At 36.6% G+C, this 20,366-nt stretch overlaps 1 protein-coding gene across 4 annotated transcripts in view; it reads left to right on the forward strand.

Moving 5' to 3' along the window:
- REV1 (REV1 DNA directed polymerase) overlaps window positions 1-20,092 on the forward strand; it is a 55,692-nt gene extending 35,600 nt beyond the window's left edge. For all 4 annotated transcript variants that reach the window (XM_083885205.1, XM_083885204.1, XM_083885207.1 and 1 more), the window contains 12 exons: window positions 315-434; window positions 1,870-2,090; window positions 3,056-3,228; window positions 7,089-7,191; window positions 8,675-8,831; window positions 9,203-9,405; window positions 11,185-11,418; window positions 15,449-15,557; window positions 16,595-16,806; window positions 16,974-17,133; window positions 18,004-18,106; window positions 19,666-20,092. In XM_083885205.1, the coding sequence (XP_083741331.1) occupies window positions 315-434; window positions 1,870-2,090; window positions 3,056-3,228; window positions 7,089-7,191; window positions 8,675-8,831; window positions 9,203-9,405; window positions 11,185-11,418; window positions 15,449-15,557; window positions 16,595-16,806; window positions 16,974-17,133; window positions 18,004-18,106; window positions 19,666-19,777 (1,907 nt within the window). In that variant the 3' untranslated portion in view covers window positions 19,778-20,092. The remainder of the gene's footprint in view (window positions 1-314; window positions 435-1,869; window positions 2,091-3,055; window positions 3,229-7,088; window positions 7,192-8,674; window positions 8,832-9,202; window positions 9,406-11,184; window positions 11,419-15,448; window positions 15,558-16,594; window positions 16,807-16,973; window positions 17,134-18,003; window positions 18,107-19,665) is intronic.
- Window positions 20,093-20,366: the final 274 nt, after the last annotated feature.

A 20,366-nucleotide genomic window follows, 5' to 3' on the forward strand; every position in this document is an offset into this window, starting at 1 on the left:
GAGTGAATATAAGTGTGTGAAATCCATTTGTGAGACAAGCTGAAATTGATGACTCTAAGCAGAATTCTTCCTTTATTAACTTTGCAATTGCAGTGGGCACTACAGTTTCACTGCTGTCATAGCAAATAGTGCTGGCTGGTAATTTGAAAGTAGATACTGCAAATATATATGAATATATTTCGTTTAATTATTGGTAAAAGTTAAAGAATTTGACTCTACTTTCTGCATTTTTTCCTTGAGTGTTAAACTGTGGCATTCTACTTGAGGATCGACAGAAGTTACCACAGACATGCTTTAATTTGTTGTTTTTCCAGGTTCCAATATTCTGCTGGCCAGAATGGCAACTCGTAAAGCAAAACCAGATGGACAGTATCACTTAAAACCTGAAGAAGTGGATGATTTTATCAGAGGGCAGCTTGTTACCAGTCTTCCAGGTACTCCAGTCTTTGAGAGGCTATTTTGCCTCCTGATACTAAACCAGTTTTCGCTATAAATTTGTTTTCTAGATCAAAGAGGATTAGCTGCTATTCCATGTTTATTATTCAAAATGTGATAGACAGTAAAGACATATGGCATCCACCTGTATGAAAACAGGCTTTATCTTTTTTTTTATTGTTCCAGGAGGATACTTTAAAGCTTTCTAACATAAAGCATTTCCTGACATGTAACTCTGTATTGTTACTCAGTACACATACACAGTATAATGTGACAAAGGCGTGGTGCAAGAAGTACTGAGTAAGCACTCATTTTTGCTTTTAGTGATCAGCTGACATCAGCCTGCATATATACACATATATTTAGTGTTAAATATAAAAAATAGTATCTTTATCTGTTGAAGATTTAAAAAGGAGGGAAGGGCATTATAAAACAGGCATCCATAGACACTGAAATAGAAGAGTGGTAGAAATAGCATCCATAGACAGGTGCAGATTTGCCAGAAATTCTCATTATGTAACCCTTAGTGGCCAAACACTATTTACAGCACAGTTGTGTTGTAATTTCTCTTTGGCATAACTTACAGGAGATGTTTTTCCTCCAGAATATTACTCATATAGTACTGTGCTTTGACTTTAACATTTTTAAGTTTTCAGAAATCACTTTTATGTTCATAGTAAAAACATTTTAGTATTTGTGTTAATAATGGACAGAGAAACAGATTCACCTTGACAGAGAAACACATTATCAAGAATAAAATCTGATTACCTAAGATTTCTAATTTTTGCTGACTTTGGTAGTGTGAATTCATAGGATTAATATTTCCTGGAAGTAACAGGCCACCTCTCCAAATCCCAGAAATATCCTTCAGTTTATCACACTTACATATGTGCCGTTGCCATGGATACCTACAATTTCCAGTGCTTGGTAATTCAAAGCACAAGTGATACAGGTATGCTATCACTTCTACCTGAAATATTATTTTTCTACCTAGGAAGCAGTGGAACAATGGTCAAAATATTTGTTGGTTTCCATTTAGTTTAGATCACTGTGTATGAGGGGAAAATGTATTACATGTTGGACACTCATTTTGGACTGAGTTGTTGGAGGGATTCAGGCCGGTATAATCTGTAATAGGCAGTACCTCAAGACAATTTTCAAGCAGGATTCATTCATATTTTACCCAAAAATAAACAGACATGCTGTAGTGTGACATTTTAAACTAAATACGTGAAACAGATTAAAGATATACCGGTGATGACACCAAAAATTTCCAATCAAACCATGTTTTATGGAGCAGAATTAATTTTATATATATTTATTTGTTAATTTGATATGACTTAGTATAGGTTTAAAAATAAAAATTTTATATAATCAGAACCTAACTGGCTTTGAAATGTATAAGGTTAACAGAACTAATTGCTTTGTTATTAGGAGTTGGCAGGACAATGGAATCTAAGCTGGCTTCTTTGGGAATTAAAACCTGTGGAGATCTGCAGTGTGCTTCAATGTCAAAACTACAAAAAGAATTTGGTCCAAAAACAGGACAAATGCTCTACAGATTTTGTCGTGGTTTGGATGACAGACCTGTTCGTACAGAAAAAGAAAGAAAATCTGTTTCAGCAGAAATCAACTATGGAATAAGGTTTACACAGGTAAATTAAACTTGCTTCTTTTTTGCAGTGACTTCTTTCAGCTGTAGAAGAATCTTCTCATATTCTGATTATTTTCACTTACACTTTGATCTGTTAGAGCACCACCTTAGCCACGAAATAGAAATGAGGAAAATGAAGAAGTAGGAGACCAAACGATAAAATGGGAGGAGAGACTGCAAAAGTATTGGACTGAAAAGAAGCTTGCACAAAATTAGCTGGCTATTCTGCATTCGTTATACAAGTCTGGTACAGAAAAAGAGAACTGCAGTAGGTTTGTCAGCACCTAGCATTCTCTTTCATATAAATGCTGATTATTCGAAGATGCCAGTGCCTGAAACTATCACCAGCTGCTCCCGTACAATATTTTTATTAGACTTTTGACAAATACTTTTTGTTTGGGGGGAAGTGTTTTAACAAAATTGTATTTAAAAAGTAACTCAGCACTTTCTGAGATCTTGAGTATTTATAGAAACGATAGGGAAAAAAAGGAGTTTGAAGAGACCTGATGGTCTTGTGTAGTCCAGACCTTTGCTCAAAGCAGGGGAAGCTAATAAATCACACAAGTTGCTCAGCACTTTATCCAGTCTGGCATTGGAAATCTCCAAGAACGAAGACTGCAAACTTCCCTGAGCAACATGTTCCACTGCTTGACTTTCCTCATGGTGAAAAAGATTTTAAGTCCTGTGCTCTTCTTCTAGGTTTTTGCTTAGACTTGCAATTCTGTGTTGGGGTTTCTAAATACATTTTTTAAAGACATCTTTCAGCATTAGGAAAGGAATCTACCATCTTGCCTAAATTAAGTGACCTACAGTGAAAACAAACCACTTGAAGTTAAATGAGACAATTGCTTGTGAGTCAGCTTGCTCTTTTCAGTTTACACAAGCTGGATTGTATTAATCCTTAATGATCTACCTTTAGTATTTGAAAACTAGTAATTACCTAAATATGTTGTTTTTCCCCTTCAGCCTAAGGAAGCAGAAGCTTTTCTTCTAAGTCTCTCTGAAGAAATCCAGCGTAGACTTGAAGCTGCTGGTATGAAGGGTAAACGATTGACTCTTAAAATTATGGTTAGAAAGGCTGGAGCACCAATAGAGCCTGCAAAGTATGGAGGTCATGGAATCTGTGATAATATTGCCAGGTAAGTACTAGGCAAGAACACACTTCTGCAGGATCTAAAATTTATAGGAAGACAAGACAGAAATTTCAAAGTGCTTGGTACTTCTTTGTCTGTGTATAAAACTTGCACCAAAATAAGTAGAATATTATTATCAAAACTCCTCTGTGTTTAAATTGTAAATTTGTGATGTTCCGGTTATCAGTAATACATAAATGTTTATATATTATTGATGTATCTTCTCCAGCTTGCTCAATATTGGAGATGAGGGTTTTCTTAGAGTGTTTGAAGAAGACAAATTTATATCCTGCACTGTGACAACATGCAGCAGCACTGATTTCTTTCAGTAACCAGACAAGTTGAAAGGTTCTGGTGCTGCATAGTGTTCTCTCTCCCTGTGTTAACGTTGGGTACTTTGCTTTTCTTCAGTGGCTTTCTGCTGTTCTTGATAGATCTCATGCTGATTGTGACAGTTGGAGCCAGTTCTCAGAGAAAATTGTGCTTTGTGCTTGTCAAGAAAGGTATCTGATAGTACAGTAGTCCTCCAAGTCTAGAATGCATGGGAGCTATGGCAGTATTTGCAGAATGACTTGCTGCAAGAGACTGAGAGACCACTTCAAGTTCTGAGAATGAAGCTGTCATCAGACACCTTGGACTGCAGTCATTTATCTTGATACAGAGAAGTTTGTTAGTGTTTAATCTTGTCTTTCCTGTTGTTTTACCAATAAATCTACAGAGAATTATTTTGGTCCAAGAAGGGACAATGAAGTTCTGAAGTGGAGCTTAGAAAGTTGAATGTCAAAATCGCAAGGTCAAAGACTGTGCCCCGTGTTTCAGCTGTTCAAAGCAATCTGTTCAGGTCTCATGACCTTCACAGAAAACATTTCTTCATGTTACTCACCAGAAGTGCCATTGTTTTCTTGTGTAGCCTTATCAATGTAATAAAGTTTCATTTTACCTGGGCTCCTCATAGCACATCTCATCCAGATGCTCCCTGTAGTGGCTGCCCATCCCTGAAGAAATGGGATTGATGCCTTGAGAAGGCTGACCTGGAACAGAGACTAGACAGAGCTAAGAGAGTAAAGTAGGTATTTATTAAAAGATCTTAAAGGATGTATTTTGGGCAGTACGAGAGCTTGGCCAGGGCTATACTCAAGATGGGCCCAAAATGGTCACAAATTAGATGACTGGTCATGAGTTTTCACACTTTTATAAGTTGTGGTTCATTTGCATATTGGATTAATTGTCCAATTACAGCTTCAGGTTATGAAGTCCCATCCTTCTTGTTTTTTTCTCGTGTTCACCGTTCTTTATACTTTTGGGCCTGAAGCTTGTAACCGTTCTCCTTGGTCTCAAGCTGGAAAAGGATTTGTTTTGTCTACCTACCTTGTGAAGAGAACTAACACTTAATATGAAGCTCAGAGCTACACACCTAGGCAGCACAAAATCTAAAAAATATGAAAGCTAAAACTTTAGGCATCAGGATAACCCAGTTATTCTGCCTGGGTAGTTGGTAGGTCACTGTCAAAGGAGTAGGACCTTCAGCTTCCACAAGCAGTTCTGTTACTCCTATTTGTTGTTCTTTATTCCTTATTGATAAACTGGATGATGTTGACTAAATATTTTTTCATCTGAATTTTATTTATATACTTGCATACTAAAAATGCAGGGATATAATCTAGGCATAGAGTATCATAACGCTGTTTCATACAAGATTGTCACAGAACTCTCCACGTACACATATATTCTTCAGGCATACACTTCTTTATCAAAGCAGTTGTTCTTCAGTACAGGATTATCCTGGCCTTTGAGAGACAATAGGGCTTTCTACTTTTCCTTCCATCTCAGGTGGTTGTAACAGACTATCCCTCCTGAACTGGAGGGTCATTTGATGGGTGTTGCTGGTAACAGAAGAGGTGGTGGAGTTCAGAGATTACAGAACATGCTGAGTTGGAAGGGATGCCCAGGGATCATCAAGTCCAGGTGCTGGCCCTGTGTAGCACCATCCGCGTTCCCAGGAGTTCTTTCAGTGGGTTAGAGTTCAGTTGTAAGTCTTGCATGCACAGAGCCTGTCCTGCTTGTGATCTTGTTACACAGAATTCAGCTGTAATAAAAACTGAAACAACAAAATTCATGTTTCACTATAAGAAGCTCATCACTTCTTAGAATTGGTATATATTCAAAGAAGAAAATCCATCAGTCTATACTTTTTTCTTCTGGCTATCCTGAATTCTTAAAGCTGAAGATTTATTCTTAGCAGCTTAAGAACATATATTTAATATTGAGTGTGTATTGAGATAGAGCTTTATTCCTCTTCTATTTTAACTATTGTCAGAGTGCTTTTTCATGAACAAATAGTGCTTTGAACCCTTTTCTGTGGTCAGGCATACTAATGTATGTATGTCCTGAAATTTCTCTAATTCATGAAGTCTTTAGTAAGATCAGGGGGAACCCAAGAATGCAAAATTGTTCACACATTGCTAAAGTAGTTCAGATGCCAGGGTTTTGTTTGGTGATGTCTCTGTTTCTGCTTCTGGCTTTCCAGTGACCATGTCAACTCCAGTCAATCCAGCTGTAGGTGCTGTATTTTTGTCATTGTTAGAGCGTTTCTGCTCAGCCCAGTGAAAGGCTTTTTAGCAATGGAAGGGTAAACACCAAAAGTTGCATCTAAGCAAATGGATTAGAAATCTCAGTGTGGCATTCCCCCACATGACCAGTCTCTCTCTTCAGTTTAAGATTTTCTCTGTAGCTATAGCTCATGACTAATTTCTCGCCCCCTTACCTCACAGGTGCATGGCTTGCTATGCTTTCTCATTCTACAAGTCAGGATCCCCTAGGATGATAACCATGGTACTACAAAGGATTCAGACTTGCAGACGTGCTTAAAATCAGCTTTTAAGATTAAATGGTATTTTTACTGCATCTCTGAAACCGAATCCTGATAGTTCAGCATAGGCCTTTTTAAAATATTTTTCTGAAATGTTGTGTACCTTTAGGCTCGTGCTGATATTGATCTCCTTTTTCTTAAAAATGCTAACATGTAAAGCTTAAGGACATCTTCATGTTGTTCAGTCTAAGGGTTTGTTAGTTTTTACATTGGCAGAACTGGACCTTTCCAGAGATCACTTGGCTGTTCATGGTGGTTTCTGACAGATTCAAAAGCAGAGTAACACCACCAAAGTGTTTAGTAAGTTGTCAAGATGGCACCCTGTCAAACACCAAACTTCATTCTGTTTAGATAGAGCCCACTCTATCCGAGCTAAAACTATGCGAGTTATTTCAGTGAGAAGACTTTACATCACTCGCATATATTTGATGAGTCACTTGAAATTTTGTCCTTATTGATGTCAAAGGTAAGGCCATTAGAGAATCCAGAGCTACCAAACACTGCTGCTGCCCTGCCATACTCTCAAGTGGTAATCTGTAAAATTTACAGCCAGGTTGTTTTGTGAGACTTTTTGCTAAAAATTGCCCATAGCTTAAGATAATTTAGAATGTTGTTTAAAGTTACTTGTCATTAATTTGAATTCCTTGTTGCTTGCAATCCACATGCCTATATCTGCTTCCCCTCTGAGTTCCTTTTGGAACTCTCACTGTAGACATTTGACAAATGTCTAAAATTTACCTTCTAATACGTGGACTGCACATTGGGAATGTTCAGTTAGGAAGTATTCTGCTTTTCTTACTTTTTCTGTAGAATCATGCTTAGTTTTAACTACCTTTAAAAAGAAACCACAGAACAACTAAAAAGTGTTCAGTTTCCGTATGCCAAGAAATTTTGTTCTGTCTTTCTTTCAGGTCCTCTCTGGAACAAATACAGAATTTTTATCTTTTGGATTTGTGGAACAGTTTCATTTTTAACCATACTTGTTTATTCCTTTTAGGACTGTGACTCTAGACCATGCAACAGACAGTGCAAAAGTAATTGGGAAGGAAACTCTGAACATGTTTCACACAATGAAACTGAACATATCTGATATGCGAGGGGTGAGTTAATGGGAAATCTGAAATTTTTTGTCTTTATCAATCTGTTTTATTGTCTTTTGTGGATTTTCAGTTCCCTGTGGTAGATGATAAACAAACTCAAGCAAAAGTGTAGGTAATATAAAGCTTATGTAAATTAGTGTATGCAATTATATTATGTTTTGTAACCCTTGAAAAAATGTTTAAAAAATTAAATTTTTTTTGTAGTATAAATTAATGTACAACTTAAAACAGCCTGAGCCTTAAAACAAAGTAAGACTGTATCTTCTACAGTTCTATCAGCACGTGTAAATTTTATTTTGTCTTAGAATTTTCTGTAAACTTTGCCATACATTAATTATGTAACTAATATAAACTAATATATAACTGTATAGAGATGAAAGGAGCTTTTGCTCTAGACTGCAAGTCATAGAGCAAGAAGAGTTACCAGTCCGTGTTTAGACCTTTGTTTGAAGGTGATTTTGTGGCTCTTTGATTCATGGTTTATTTTGGAACTCCTGCTTATCTCAGTGGTTTTGTCATAGCAATGTGACCCCACAATGCTGCTATTTTGACATCAATCATTTGTTACAATAGAACACAGAGGATTTCTAAAACAAACCTGAATTAATTCATCATCTGGATATAGAAGTAGGGTTTTGATTCACAAAGTTGCCTTGCAAAGTCAGCTCCCTGGCTTGGAGTTAAGGAAATACTTAATTTAAATGTCATATCCCATTATTGCAACTAAGAAGGTGTTAATAAACAAAATCCTTACTATGTAATTATAGAAGAAAACCTGGTGGGAATATATACACTAGTTCCTTTGTGCTTTCTGAGTCCCATATACAATTTTTTCTAAGTGTCAGGTTTTTTTCTTTAAAATGACAGAGGATTGGCAATAAACTAATACATTAAGAATAGACACACATTTTTAACTCCTGCTGATTTGGTATTTAAAAGTTAAATGAAAAACTAGGATGTCTGGTAAAATGAGGAACACTTCATCTAAAAAAACACTACTTATACCAAAGTACTTTCATCCACTGAGACTTTGCAAAAACCGTATTTAAAAGTGAAACAATAGTCTTTTTCTAATTTGTAGACTGAAGTGATGGATTTAGTATAGATTGTCCTTGGGGAAAAACATTGCTGGGTAGCCACATTTAAGAGTAACCAGATTCTTAGTATATCTGTATTTGTTAGTGTCTAAGAAATTCCATAAAAAAGAAATTATTTAGTGATCCTGTTGACAGCACTTTTTCATATCAGAAGTTTAGATGGTAGCAGCTTTGTAATTCTTAGTTGTTGGATTATGGTGAGTAATCCTGGGGATGTTTTTAGTGGCCATTCATGTGTATTTCAGTGTATTTTTATTTGTCCTCCCCCCCACCCACAACAGGCAGCCAATTCCAAAGAAAGTAATGTTGGATGATATAATTACAGATTTTTGAAATTTATTTACTTCAAACTTCATTAAATGGATGCATTTATGTTTTGGATTTAGGTTGGAATTCAGGTACAGCAGCTAGTTCCCATCAGTAAAACAACTTCAGCTCTCTCAACAGTACAATCTGGACATTTACCTGGTGGATCACATTCTGTTATTGATCTTTTTCATGTTCAGAAGGCAAAAAAGCACTCAGAAGAACAACATAAAGAAGGTCAGTGAGCTTTATACGTGGCATGTGTGATAATGATCACTTTTGAAGGACCCTAACGTAGATCACCTTTTGGAATACTTATTCAGTATTATACCAGTATAAATTATGCAGCATGAAATTTCTGAGAGTGGGCTTTGCTGCTGCAAATACAAATGCTACTACTAATAAAACTTTGTATAGGATTAGTCCAATTTTTTTTGTTTTAGTTAATAGTAACAGAGGATAGTTTTAAATAAAAAGTGCTATGTTTGTGCTGTATATTGCATAAACTCTTCAAATAATGCTAGAAATTATCTTTTACTGTGTCTTGAATCTTCAGAGTATTTTTAACTATTAGATGATCACTCTGCGTTTTGTTTCCATATGTATAGTATTTGTGGCTGCTGTGGACCTTGAAATATCTTCTAATTCAAGAACTTGCACTTTCCTTCCATCTCGTGGTACCAATGTCACACCTGGTCTCAATTCTAATCCCAGCAACACTGAGTCTTCTGTCAAGTGGAATGGTGTGCATTCTCCTATCAGTGTAAAATCCAGGCTCAATTTGAGTATTGAGGTTCCATCTGCTTCCCAGGTAAACCTGAGAATATGAAACATCTGCAGTATATTGTAATAACTTGGGATTGTCTGTCTTATTTGGATAGACCCAAAAGGAGCTCTTTTTAAATAAAAAGAATTCTAGTAAAGTACAGTGCACAGTAAGTAACTGTTACTGATGCAAAAATATTTTGCCCTAATAAAATAACTAATGTTGAAGTTAGGATGCACACTTAACATTTATACAGGTTACCACTATTTAAATGAGAGGAGGACATATTTAAGTAAAGTATTTCTATGTGATATGGGGACTTTTTTAGGTGTGTTTTAACAAAGGGATAGCCTTCATTATTTCTACCCCATATGCTGTTCAAGAAGACTATTAGAAGGGTCTGCTATGAAACAGCTGCCCAGAATTCTGCAGGTATTTTAGGTTATAAGCAGATTTACTTGCTCTTCTGTAAAAGTCTGTCATTTAATGTGTGTAATTTAAATCTGTAAAAGCATTTCTCATGTTCTCTTAACAGCTTTCTCAAATATTTATCCATTTTAAGAAGGAAATTATGCTTTTGGCAGGAGACTTGTTCCTATAATACAATATCCAAGTCAGCTCAGGACCTAAAAGTAACTTGACTGAACAATGTGAAGCTCTGTACACTCAGATGCTGCATAGGAGGAATGTGTATAAACAAGTGAAAAATGCACCAGCTGTTCAGTAGAGTTCCTAAAACTTTGGTGGCCTTATGGCACAATATCTTTCTTTCTTTCTGCTTTTAACCATATTGTAATATGGAATGAAATAAAAAATTCAGGGCTGGGAAGGAGTGGTGAGAGTTAGTGTCACACTGCTGTTTGTATACTGTACTAGAAAAGTAACAGCAAGACATTTTACACCCCGGATTCCCAGGAAATGATTATAGAATGATATGTGTAGCCAATTTAGAATGAGTGAATACAAACAGAACATGGAAGAGTAACTGAAGTGATTAACAATACAGACAGGTTTCATCAAATCCTCTCAGTTACCAAGCCAACTAGATTGTCATAGATATTTGCTGCTCTCCTCTGTAAATCTAGAATCTGGTCATAAGCTCCAAATTTTTTTCTTAAAGGTAAAAGGTAAACGATTCTAACACAGTCATGAAGTCTTATTCAGCAGAACTTAGAGCAAATATTGGCATTTCTGTACACAGTTTTATTCAAATTTCACTTGTGAGAAAAATGATACTGTACATCTGCTTGTCAGTTGTATTAATTCAGTCACTTGTGCAGCTGTCATTGTACACAGCAACTTCTGGACACTGAGGGGTTATCTCAGTTGTTTCAAGTGAATAATTGATAGTAAGTAAAAGCTTATTTCATCATCCAACTCTGGCAAGTCTGACAGTATGCAAACATATGTATTACCAGAAAAGTAAATCAGTAACACACACCCTAGAACTGTATAAAGAAAGAAATTAATTGCTTACAGCCTTGTGCCAGACACCAGTTTAGTTTTTATATCAACCTGTTGTCTGTATAATTTGAACTCAGAGTTTCAGTTTCTTTGTCATTACGAAGCTGTAGAGGAAATCTATGGTTTTTGGTAAGAAAAATCATTGTGAAAAGATAAAACTGAGCATTCATATTTACTGAGCTGCTTAGTCTTAAACGATAATTTACTGCTGCAGAGTGTAACTCAGGTTCCTAAGGATAGTTGCATACACAGAGTAATATGTAGCAGGTTTTGTATAGGAACTGTATAACTAATGTTTTGACTAAAGTAACTCTGTTACCTATTCCTTAGAAAAATCTAAAAGCTTTTATATACTTGCAGCTAGATAAGTCTGTGCTGGAAGCTCTGCCACCTGATCTCCGAGAACAAGTGGAGCAAATATGCACCATTCAGCAAGGAGAGAGTTACGGAGAGAGCAGAAAAGAGCCAATAAATGGATGTAGCACTGCACTTCTGTCACAACCAGTTGGAACAGTGCTTTTACAAATACCAGAGCTCCAAGAACCAAATACCAATATGGGAATCAATTTGATAGCCTTGCCAGCTTTCTCACAGGTAGGATGTTTGCATGGTATCAATAAACAATTACTTTGCATCTATAGGAAGTTAGGAACTCTTTCTTGAGGCAGCATTAACTGGAACCTTTGACTTCCCACAATCATTCCTGGTCCTTTAATGTCTTTTAAAATTCTGTTTTTAAATGTTGCATTATTTGTCAGAAACATAGTATGGTAATATTTATTGAAGATTATAGTCATCAGTCTGCCTATGTTTTTGCTGTTGTTTAATGTAAAACTCCCTCATGTACAGTCTGCTTTTCAATCCAGTCTGTAAATAATTTTTTTTTCTGCATTGCAGCTGAGTTACACTGAACCATAACTCTGAAGCAGTCCTAAAATCTGCTTAGCTAAGTCACAGGAGACTCTAAATGTGTGTTCTGATGGGGTAAAGCCAAGCTCTGCTAGCTTCTTCTGTAGATGTAGTTGTTTGTATCCCATTCCTGAGAGAAGAGCAGTCATGGCTAAAAGTTGTGCATATCTCCATCATTTTTTAAATGGACTCATACATAGCGTGTACAGGATGAGAAAAGAACAAAGATGTTTGTCAAAATAGGGACCTGAGAGGGCAGCAGGAGCAGTAAGGATGCTTCTAAAGTTATTTTGCTCTTCAGTCCAAGAAGATGCTGAAAAAATGTAGTGTGAAAAATAAAATTAAAAAAAAATCAAAGATTCAGTTACCCAGAGATACACTTATCTTGCATTGCATCATTTAAAATAGAGCAATATTTTTATTTTTCTGTTTCATTCCACCTTTGCTGTTCTCAGATGAAGTAATATCATTTAATCACATTTATAGAGATTTGTTGCTGTTTCTAATGCATAATGTTGCTTAGCTGGCAAAAAAATCCAGAGAAAATAATGTAGTAATTCCACTAAATGCATAAGTTACTGCATAATTGTTATTTTAAAAAAACGTGTAGTCTAATCTTTCACTAAAATTTCCTCACCTTGATTCAGGTTCAGAACCAGTTGTCAGTTTTTATTCCTGAACTGAAAAATTTGGTTTCCCCTATGAATTAGTGTGCAAATAATATCTGAGTTCTCTCTGCCCCAGCTGTTTCAAATTTTGTACTTATATCTGTCCATAAGCAAGATGTGTGGTAAATTGGGCTGTGCTCTGAACTACACCCCTCCACACTTGGCTTGCCACTCAGTACTGTTTTTCATGGTTAATGGTAACTGCATATGGCTTACTATAAGAATTCATTTTAGTTTGTTTATGCTTTATCTGTCTCATAATTAGGTTGTCAAGAATTGATAGTTATTTTTAAAATAAAATAATTTTTATAAACAGCATTACTTTTTGAAGATTTCTTAAAAGGACCTAGTTCTTTGCACTGGTTTTTCTGTCTCTATCTACTAATGTATTTTGTGACCCAGTTACTTGATCCAAAAATGTAACTTAGTAGAGCAGCCTTTTTGTTTGAAGATGTAGTTCAAGAAGAATTGTGTACTTCCTATTTGTTTGTCAAAGATATCCATACTATCTATTTGAGAGTACCTTATGCTCATACTCCAGATTTTTCTCCTGAAAGCCATTCAGCTTTCTTTATTGAGGACTAATATTTACAATTTTCATTTTCTGAGTTAGGTCCAAGTTTAATACCTAGAAGAGTATGGTTGAAAAGCTTCCTGTAGGCTTGGTGGGGAAAAAAAATGTTCATTAATACAGGCAGGTTTTTTTTTTCTGTGTTAAAATCAAAGATTAACTTAATTCAAAAATACCATCTTATGCTAAATATAGTTTGACACATTTTTTCTCTTTAAGTCTTTGTGGTAGTGTATATGCTGTGGCTGCACACAAACATTTAAATCTACTTTGTGGCCCATGAAGCAGTGAAATGAGTAGTAATAGATTTCGGGTATAGAAATACTGCCAACCGTTCCAAAATGAGTACTTTATCTACATCAGATGTAAATTACGTCCTGACATCTTTTTATAGCTTAATAAGGTTTGTTTTTCAGCTCTTCATTCCTTTTGTTTGAGCTGAGTTTTTATGATCAGATGCAAAGCTAATTGGATGATAGTGATTTATTCATTAGAAAATGTGGAAAATTTCCTTCGTTAGATAAAGTTCTTCTGTGAAAGGAATCCAGATAGGTTGCATTCCTTTCCATCAGTTTCTGCAGTAGTCTTTAAATTTAGAATAGCTGTATATCTCTGCAGCCTGGATCCTGCAGAAGTGTAAGATGCAAAAAATAAAGATTACAGATGCCTAGAAATGAATGACATTTGTAATAATTAGCGGTGGCAAGTTTTCATCGTCTTCAGGTGGTAGAGATTCCTCCCAAGGGAATTGATACATGCATATCAAAAATACTGGTAGCTGTATGCTGAGGTCATCCATGACTTTATAAAACCAAGGGTCTCCATAGTGTGAAAACTTTCAGATATCTGTATCACAGGTACAATCAGTTACCCGACACTCCAGTTATATTGGAGAATTCGTGTGAATTCAGTTGATGGCTCCTCTAATTGAATTTTTCCATGTTACGTTCTGAGAGAGCAGTGATGGGGGAATAACAAAAATGCATCCAGTTCACGCACTGCTATTATTTCTGCATGAATTAAGTAGTGTACACAAAAAACAGTGTCAGTTCAAAGCATTCCAAATCCTTGACCCTCGAATGCTTTACCAGAGAACATTAACCTTATTTTAAAAGTTTTATTAAGTAAAAATTGTATTTAAAAAGATAACTTAACACCTGTGATGTAATTCCAGGTAATTCCTGTGAGGTAAATCCAGGCTGCATTCCACTATAGTGTTTTGTTCTGCACAATGTGTATGATAATTGGGGTCAGAGCTGTTCCAGTTTCCTCCTTCAATTAGTGCATATTCTCTGTGGTGAAAAATTTGTGTTGACTCATGGAGTTCTGAAAAAGAAACAAACTTGTGCTAAATTGGTGAATTTTAATTTGTCAGAGCATGTTCTGGTGTTTATTATCTGTATTATTTAGACATGAAATGTGTGAATAGCACATTGTACCTCCCTGTCATAGCATACATGTTTTGGTTTAAATAAATTAAATCTCTTTTGAAAATAATAGATAAATTTTAATACATTTGTAGATTGACATGTAATAAATACAGCATCTCAGATAATGGTAGAAATTGCATTGTGCTCTTAGAACAGTAATTGTAGTTTCAAATAATTTTTGTTGTTTGTGCTCATCTCTGAATTTTACCAGTGAAATGAAGGGCACTCTCCCCAGTGGCAGATTTAATCCACCAAATGATAGGTTTGGTTTTTTGTATTAGATTTTGAAGATTATGAGCTGAAAACACTGTCTAGTTATAATGGGAAACTCCAAATACAAGATGAGTCTGTCACTGATACGCTGCTTCAGACACACAAAGAGAAAAAATAACTGATAAGACAAGAAATTTTATTTTGTCCATCTGAGTGTGTCTGGCAATTGGCATCAAATTATTTCCTGTCAAGAATCCAGGTCCCTGGGACAGTTGCACGGGACTGTGCTTTTATCAGTCAAGCAAGTGGTGGACAACTGTGGGAGGATGAGATTAAACCCTTTTGTGCTAGTTCAAAATATGACATAGCTGGACTTGGCTTTTCCTGTCCTTAAAGAACTGGCACCATTTCCAAGAATATTCTGAGTAATACAGCAGCTTGCAGGAAATAGAAGTATCAAAAGAAAAGGAAGAACAAAATTCTGGTGGTCACAATGTTTGTTTTGGAATTTGAAGGGAGTTCTCTCTGTGTTAGGCTTAATCCGGCTCTTAATGCAGCTCTACTGAGTATCAGTAGGTGAGTAAAGGGTTATATGCTCATAATAGTAATTTTAATAAGTAATTAGAGCAATATGAAATGTATGTTTTTGTTGTTGTTACAAACTAAAATATACAGAGAAAATGTACAATGTCTTTTACAGTGTTTCAGTTATATCTCCTTTATTTTTGTGTGGCCTAAAATCTAAATACCTTTCTCATATGAGTGACCTAGAAGGCAGCAAATGGTGATGCTCACTGCTAAAATAATAAAATTAATCTTTCCTTACTGTTCAGGTGGACCCCGAGGTTTTTGCTGCACTACCTGCTGAGTTGCAAGCAGAGCTGAAAGATGCATATGATCAAAGGCAGAAGCAGTCAGAGCAGCAGCCTGCTAACACTTTAGGTGAGAATGTGTAGTTGTGAGTAGTCTTCTGGTATAGGAGTTGTTTGCTGTCCAAACAGCTGTGCAACCCTAAGTACCAAACTGGAAAATATAACCAGAGCTTCTCTGAAGATGCTGTGTTCAATTGAATTTCTGTATTTATTTTTCACAGACTGTCAGTTACAACCAGCTGTGGTTTCAGTTTGCAAATAGGTGCCCAGCTTTACTCAAATGGGTAATTAATTCAATTCATGGGGACTGTGGCACTAAACTTACCCACATCCATATGTTTGCTGAATGGAATCTAAACTTGATGTCTATTGTGATTTAAAGTATTGCACCTTCTCAAGTTAGTTAAACCCTGTTCAGGGAGCATTCTCATGGTTCCCTGAAACCCATAGCATTGGCAGGGTTTTGGGGAGCTAGAGAAAGATACCGCATCTCACTGTCTGATAGTCAGCTGGGTTTACTCTGAGCTGATCATCCAGGTCTCCTTTTTGTAATCAGTAGAAAGAAATAAGACTAATTCCCTATGAACATGCTTTGTCATAAAAATAGGTTGTAAATGCTATTGGCTTGATTGCCACTTAAATGCTACATTGTAATTATAATCACACCCTGATTTCATAGCCAGTGCAGACATGTTAGAATGATGGAATGAGAGCAATTTCCTTCATAAACTGTGATAAAAGCATTGTGGCTTTGCTCACTGCTGGCTTTGCTCACAACAGTGGTGAGACAGTTCTCTGACTGAGGTCAGGCAATCTGTCCAGTAGATTCAGATTTCACCAACTGCTTATATTCAAGTACTGAAATGTTCACATTAAAAAGTTTATGAATAGCTGAGTATCCTCTGCCTACACTGAAAGTCTAACAGTGCTTTTCAGATACTTAAAAACTTGCCAGGGTCTGTAATGGTGTGTGTGTTAAAGTTGCTTTATCTAGGTTGTGTTTTCTCAAGTGATCATTAGATTTTTGTGGGAGATAGAGTCCCTTTTTCAGTGGAAAAGTATTACATTTCTAATGTATCAAGCACTGACAATTCCTGTGTTTTTCAGTGTCAAAAAATCCTGTCCTACACCTGAAGCATGCAACTATGAAAAATAAGAAAAAAATACGGAAGAAAAATCCAGTCAGTCCTGTGAAAAAGATTCAGAGTCCTTTGAAAAACAAACTTATTGGTAGTCCTGCAAAAAACATGCCAACTACATCTGGAAGCCCACAGAAGCTATTAGATGGCTTCTTGAAACAAGAAGGAACAGCTGCTCAGGTACTTTAAACACCAACAGCTTCTGGTAGAGCTGTGTCTGCTTCTTTAGACTGAGTTCATGTTGCTATTTTTCTTTCCTGGATTCTTCACTGACACTTATCTGTGTATGTCTATGGTGTTCCCATATTTGTCAGACTGAGCACTGTCCACTTCTCTGTTTGGAACAGGCAGAAGCAGTTCCATCCACTTCAGATTCTTCAGGCCCATCATCTCTGCAGACGGAGCCGCAGCCGCGCTCGTTCCGGCCACAGGCCCCAAACCTCGCTGGAGCTGTGGAATTCAACGATGTGAAGACGTTGTTGAAAGAGTGGATCACAACTATCTCAGGTGGGGCTGTCACACTGGGGTGATGTTGCAGCGCATCACAAAGAAAAGTGCTTTGAGTAGGCTTTTTGTACTTCTCCTTCACTCTTCCTTTTGCTGCTTATTGATCACAGTACTCTTGAAGTCTTACTGCCTTGACAGGCTTAGAACAACTTGATTCCTTCTACCAGTTGTTACTCTGTGACTTTGCCAACTCCTGTGTCTCGCTTAACATCATGAAAATTAACATGCTTCCTCTTCAAGCCGTGTGTCTGGCCATTGTCCTGTGCCTTGATGTTACTTGTGGCTGAGGTTTACTGTGGTTTTCCAATATATTGCAACCATTAAGATGAAAGCTCTTGAAAGGGAATTCATTTTCTTCTATGAAGATCTCATTCTTAGACGCAAAGGAGGGCAGGGTTTGAGGTTTTGTCAAAATAAATAGTGGAAAGAACCCTAGATAAAAAAACTGTGCAACTGCGACACTCTTGCTAAATTGTGATTTGAATTAGGTCAGACAAATAGCAACTCCTTAAAACCTTGGGAAATTGGACCTTCCTACCTTGGACATTATTATTCTCCTGAGAGTTTCAAAACAGCCTTTGCATTCTAAATCCCAGTTCTTTTCCCTTTGGTTACTGCTAGCTTTGCTGTCAGTTGTTCTTACTGAAAAAAAAGAAGAGGTATACAAGACAGATATACAAGACCCTGCAGTCCTGTTATGTGCACAGCTTCTGATGTCAGGAAGATGTGTGAGAATACAGAAATTGCCAGGTTGGCCCCTGATATGATGACACTGCAGAATTTCTTTCTATTGTATTCCCATTATTCTGTGATTATAGTCTAAATATACTTAGAGAAAAGAACTAATTTTTAAATTTTTTTTTATTACAGATCCTATGGAAGAAGATATTCTACAGGTTGTGAAATACTGTACTGATCTAATAGAAGAAAAAGACTTGGAAAAGTTGGATCTGGTTGTTAAGTACATGAAAAGGTAACTTAATTTCTTGTATTGATGAACTTTAGACTATTTTTGTTAGAACTTATACACTAGATGCTGCATTGTGAGCCCATTAACCCATTAGACATGCCACTGATGAGTGTTTTTAAGCTTAAAAACTGGGCTTGAGGGAAGTAGTTGGAGCGTTAAAATAGCTAATTTCTGAAAAATTAAGATTTAGTAGTATTTCATAGAATCACAGAATGGTTTGGGTTGAAAGGGACCCTAAAGATCACCCAGGGCCAACACCCCTGCCATGAGCAAGGACACCTGCCCCTGGAGCAGATTGTTCAGAGTTCCATCCAGCCTGGCCTTGAACACTTCCAGGGATGGGGAATCCACAGCTTCTCTGGGCAACAATTTCTAGGCAAAGATTGTAGTTTTCATCAGCATTGTCCCTTTTCTTCGTCCTGTTTTTTGTTAATTTTTTCCTGGCATCTTAGACCTGATTTCATTCTCTTGCTCTGTCCACACCCTGTCTCACCCTCCAGCCTTTAAATCCATTCCTGTTTCTTTGTTATTGTGCTCCTAATACTCTTCCCATGAGTTTATGAGGTTTTAATCCATTTAGGACTTACTACCTGAAGCTTAACCGTGGGGCTCAGCTTTCTAGGTTTTAGATCTGCAAAATATGTTCCACAAAATGAATCAATACCAAAAAGACTACAGAGGTGTAGAAAGTTCACTGGGCTTTTTTACTGTGGTATATCTTTAGGCCTTGGAAATGCAAAATACACACTGTTTTATGAAATCTTTATAGTAAGTTCTTTATAAAATTCCTCAGAATTGTCAGAATGTCCCATTCCTGGACCCTGTGTGCTGGATCTGCACCGATGTCACTGTGTCTCTCCAAAGGGTTCACACTTACTCGTGTGATACTGATGTTACACCCTCCAGAGCTCTGAGTAGGAACCCTCTGCTCTGCTGCAATACAGGATCTAGAAGGGAGAGTGAGAGTGCAGAGCTGCTTTCTTTTCCTTGGGCAGTTCCTTCATTCACTTCTTGTAGATGCTGATTATAAGAGTAACTCACATCATAGAGGGAACTCACAGTTCTCTGTGGATTTTGTTTTAGCAATAAATATAAAAAATAAAAAGTGAATACATAAAAAATAATATAGTGCCCCAAACACTATTACTTAAATGTGTTGATTGCACTTGGCATTTGTTGGAAGTAGAGAAACAGCAATTCTCTCTTGGGATGAGGAAGTAACGATCAGGATTCAGAGGCTTGCCATTGCTGGTCTTCAGTACACACTTGGTGGAAGGTCACCCACCACTTAATTCACTGGCTCACACACTGTCAGATGTGTGAGCCTGTGAATTCATAAACTGCTGTGACACTGCTCACACCACACCGTTACTTAATTTGTGCCATTAAGTAAGGCTTGGGGTGTTTAAGTAGAAAGAGAGGGCTTTACCAAGATTGTATCAAAGTCCATTCACAGGGAACTGTTGAGATCTTGTTTTCCAGTGTGAAAACCAAAAGTGATTGTAAAAACGGACCGGTTCTGTAATGGTAATTTTCAGTCTCTTCTTCCTTTTCCCCTTTAGGTTAATGCAGTCATCTGTGGAATCAGTTTGGAATATGGCATTTGACTTCATTCTTGACAATGTTCAGGTAGTTTTACAACAAACTTACGGAAGCACATTAAAAGTTATCTGAACTTGTAGTAAAGAGCTTGATGAGAGCCTGGAGCTCTCTGCTAGCTGTGCCATAAGTGCTTGTGAGGTATTTGCAAAGTGCATGATAGTAATGCCCTGAGTTTTTATAATTTCAAATTTCTTTTTAAACAACAAAGTGTTTTGTACATTTCTTTTCAGAAAGTGCCAAATTTGTCAGTATTGCATGTAAATAATTGTGTTAAAATTCTTTTATTGTAGTATAGAATCTATTTACAAAATGTTTGTTTATAAAGTTTTATGGATTTTTACAGTGAAGTGTTTACAGTTGTTTAATAAAGAACTGTATGTATATTTTTGTACTGATTCTATTTTGTGATGCTTCAGTTTGAATATTGTGAACCCCTTTTACTAAAGGTGCAGCTTTGATTCATTTCACAAAGTTCTACAAAGTTCACAAAGTAGCACAGTTCAACACACAGAGGAGCCTGCTTTTTTTATTACAGATTTTAAACTGAGGGAGGAATATTAGTTCATTTTTAGTTTCATCCTTCAGAGATTCAAGCCAGGGTGGCCCAGGCACTCCTGAGGCACACAGGCTGTCACCTCTCACGTGCTGCTGGAGCAGTCTA

This window comes from Zosterops lateralis, assembly GCF_965231275.1.
Source record: "Zosterops lateralis genome assembly, chromosome: 2".
Taxonomy (NCBI): Eukaryota; Metazoa; Chordata; class Aves; order Passeriformes; family Zosteropidae; genus Zosterops; species Zosterops lateralis.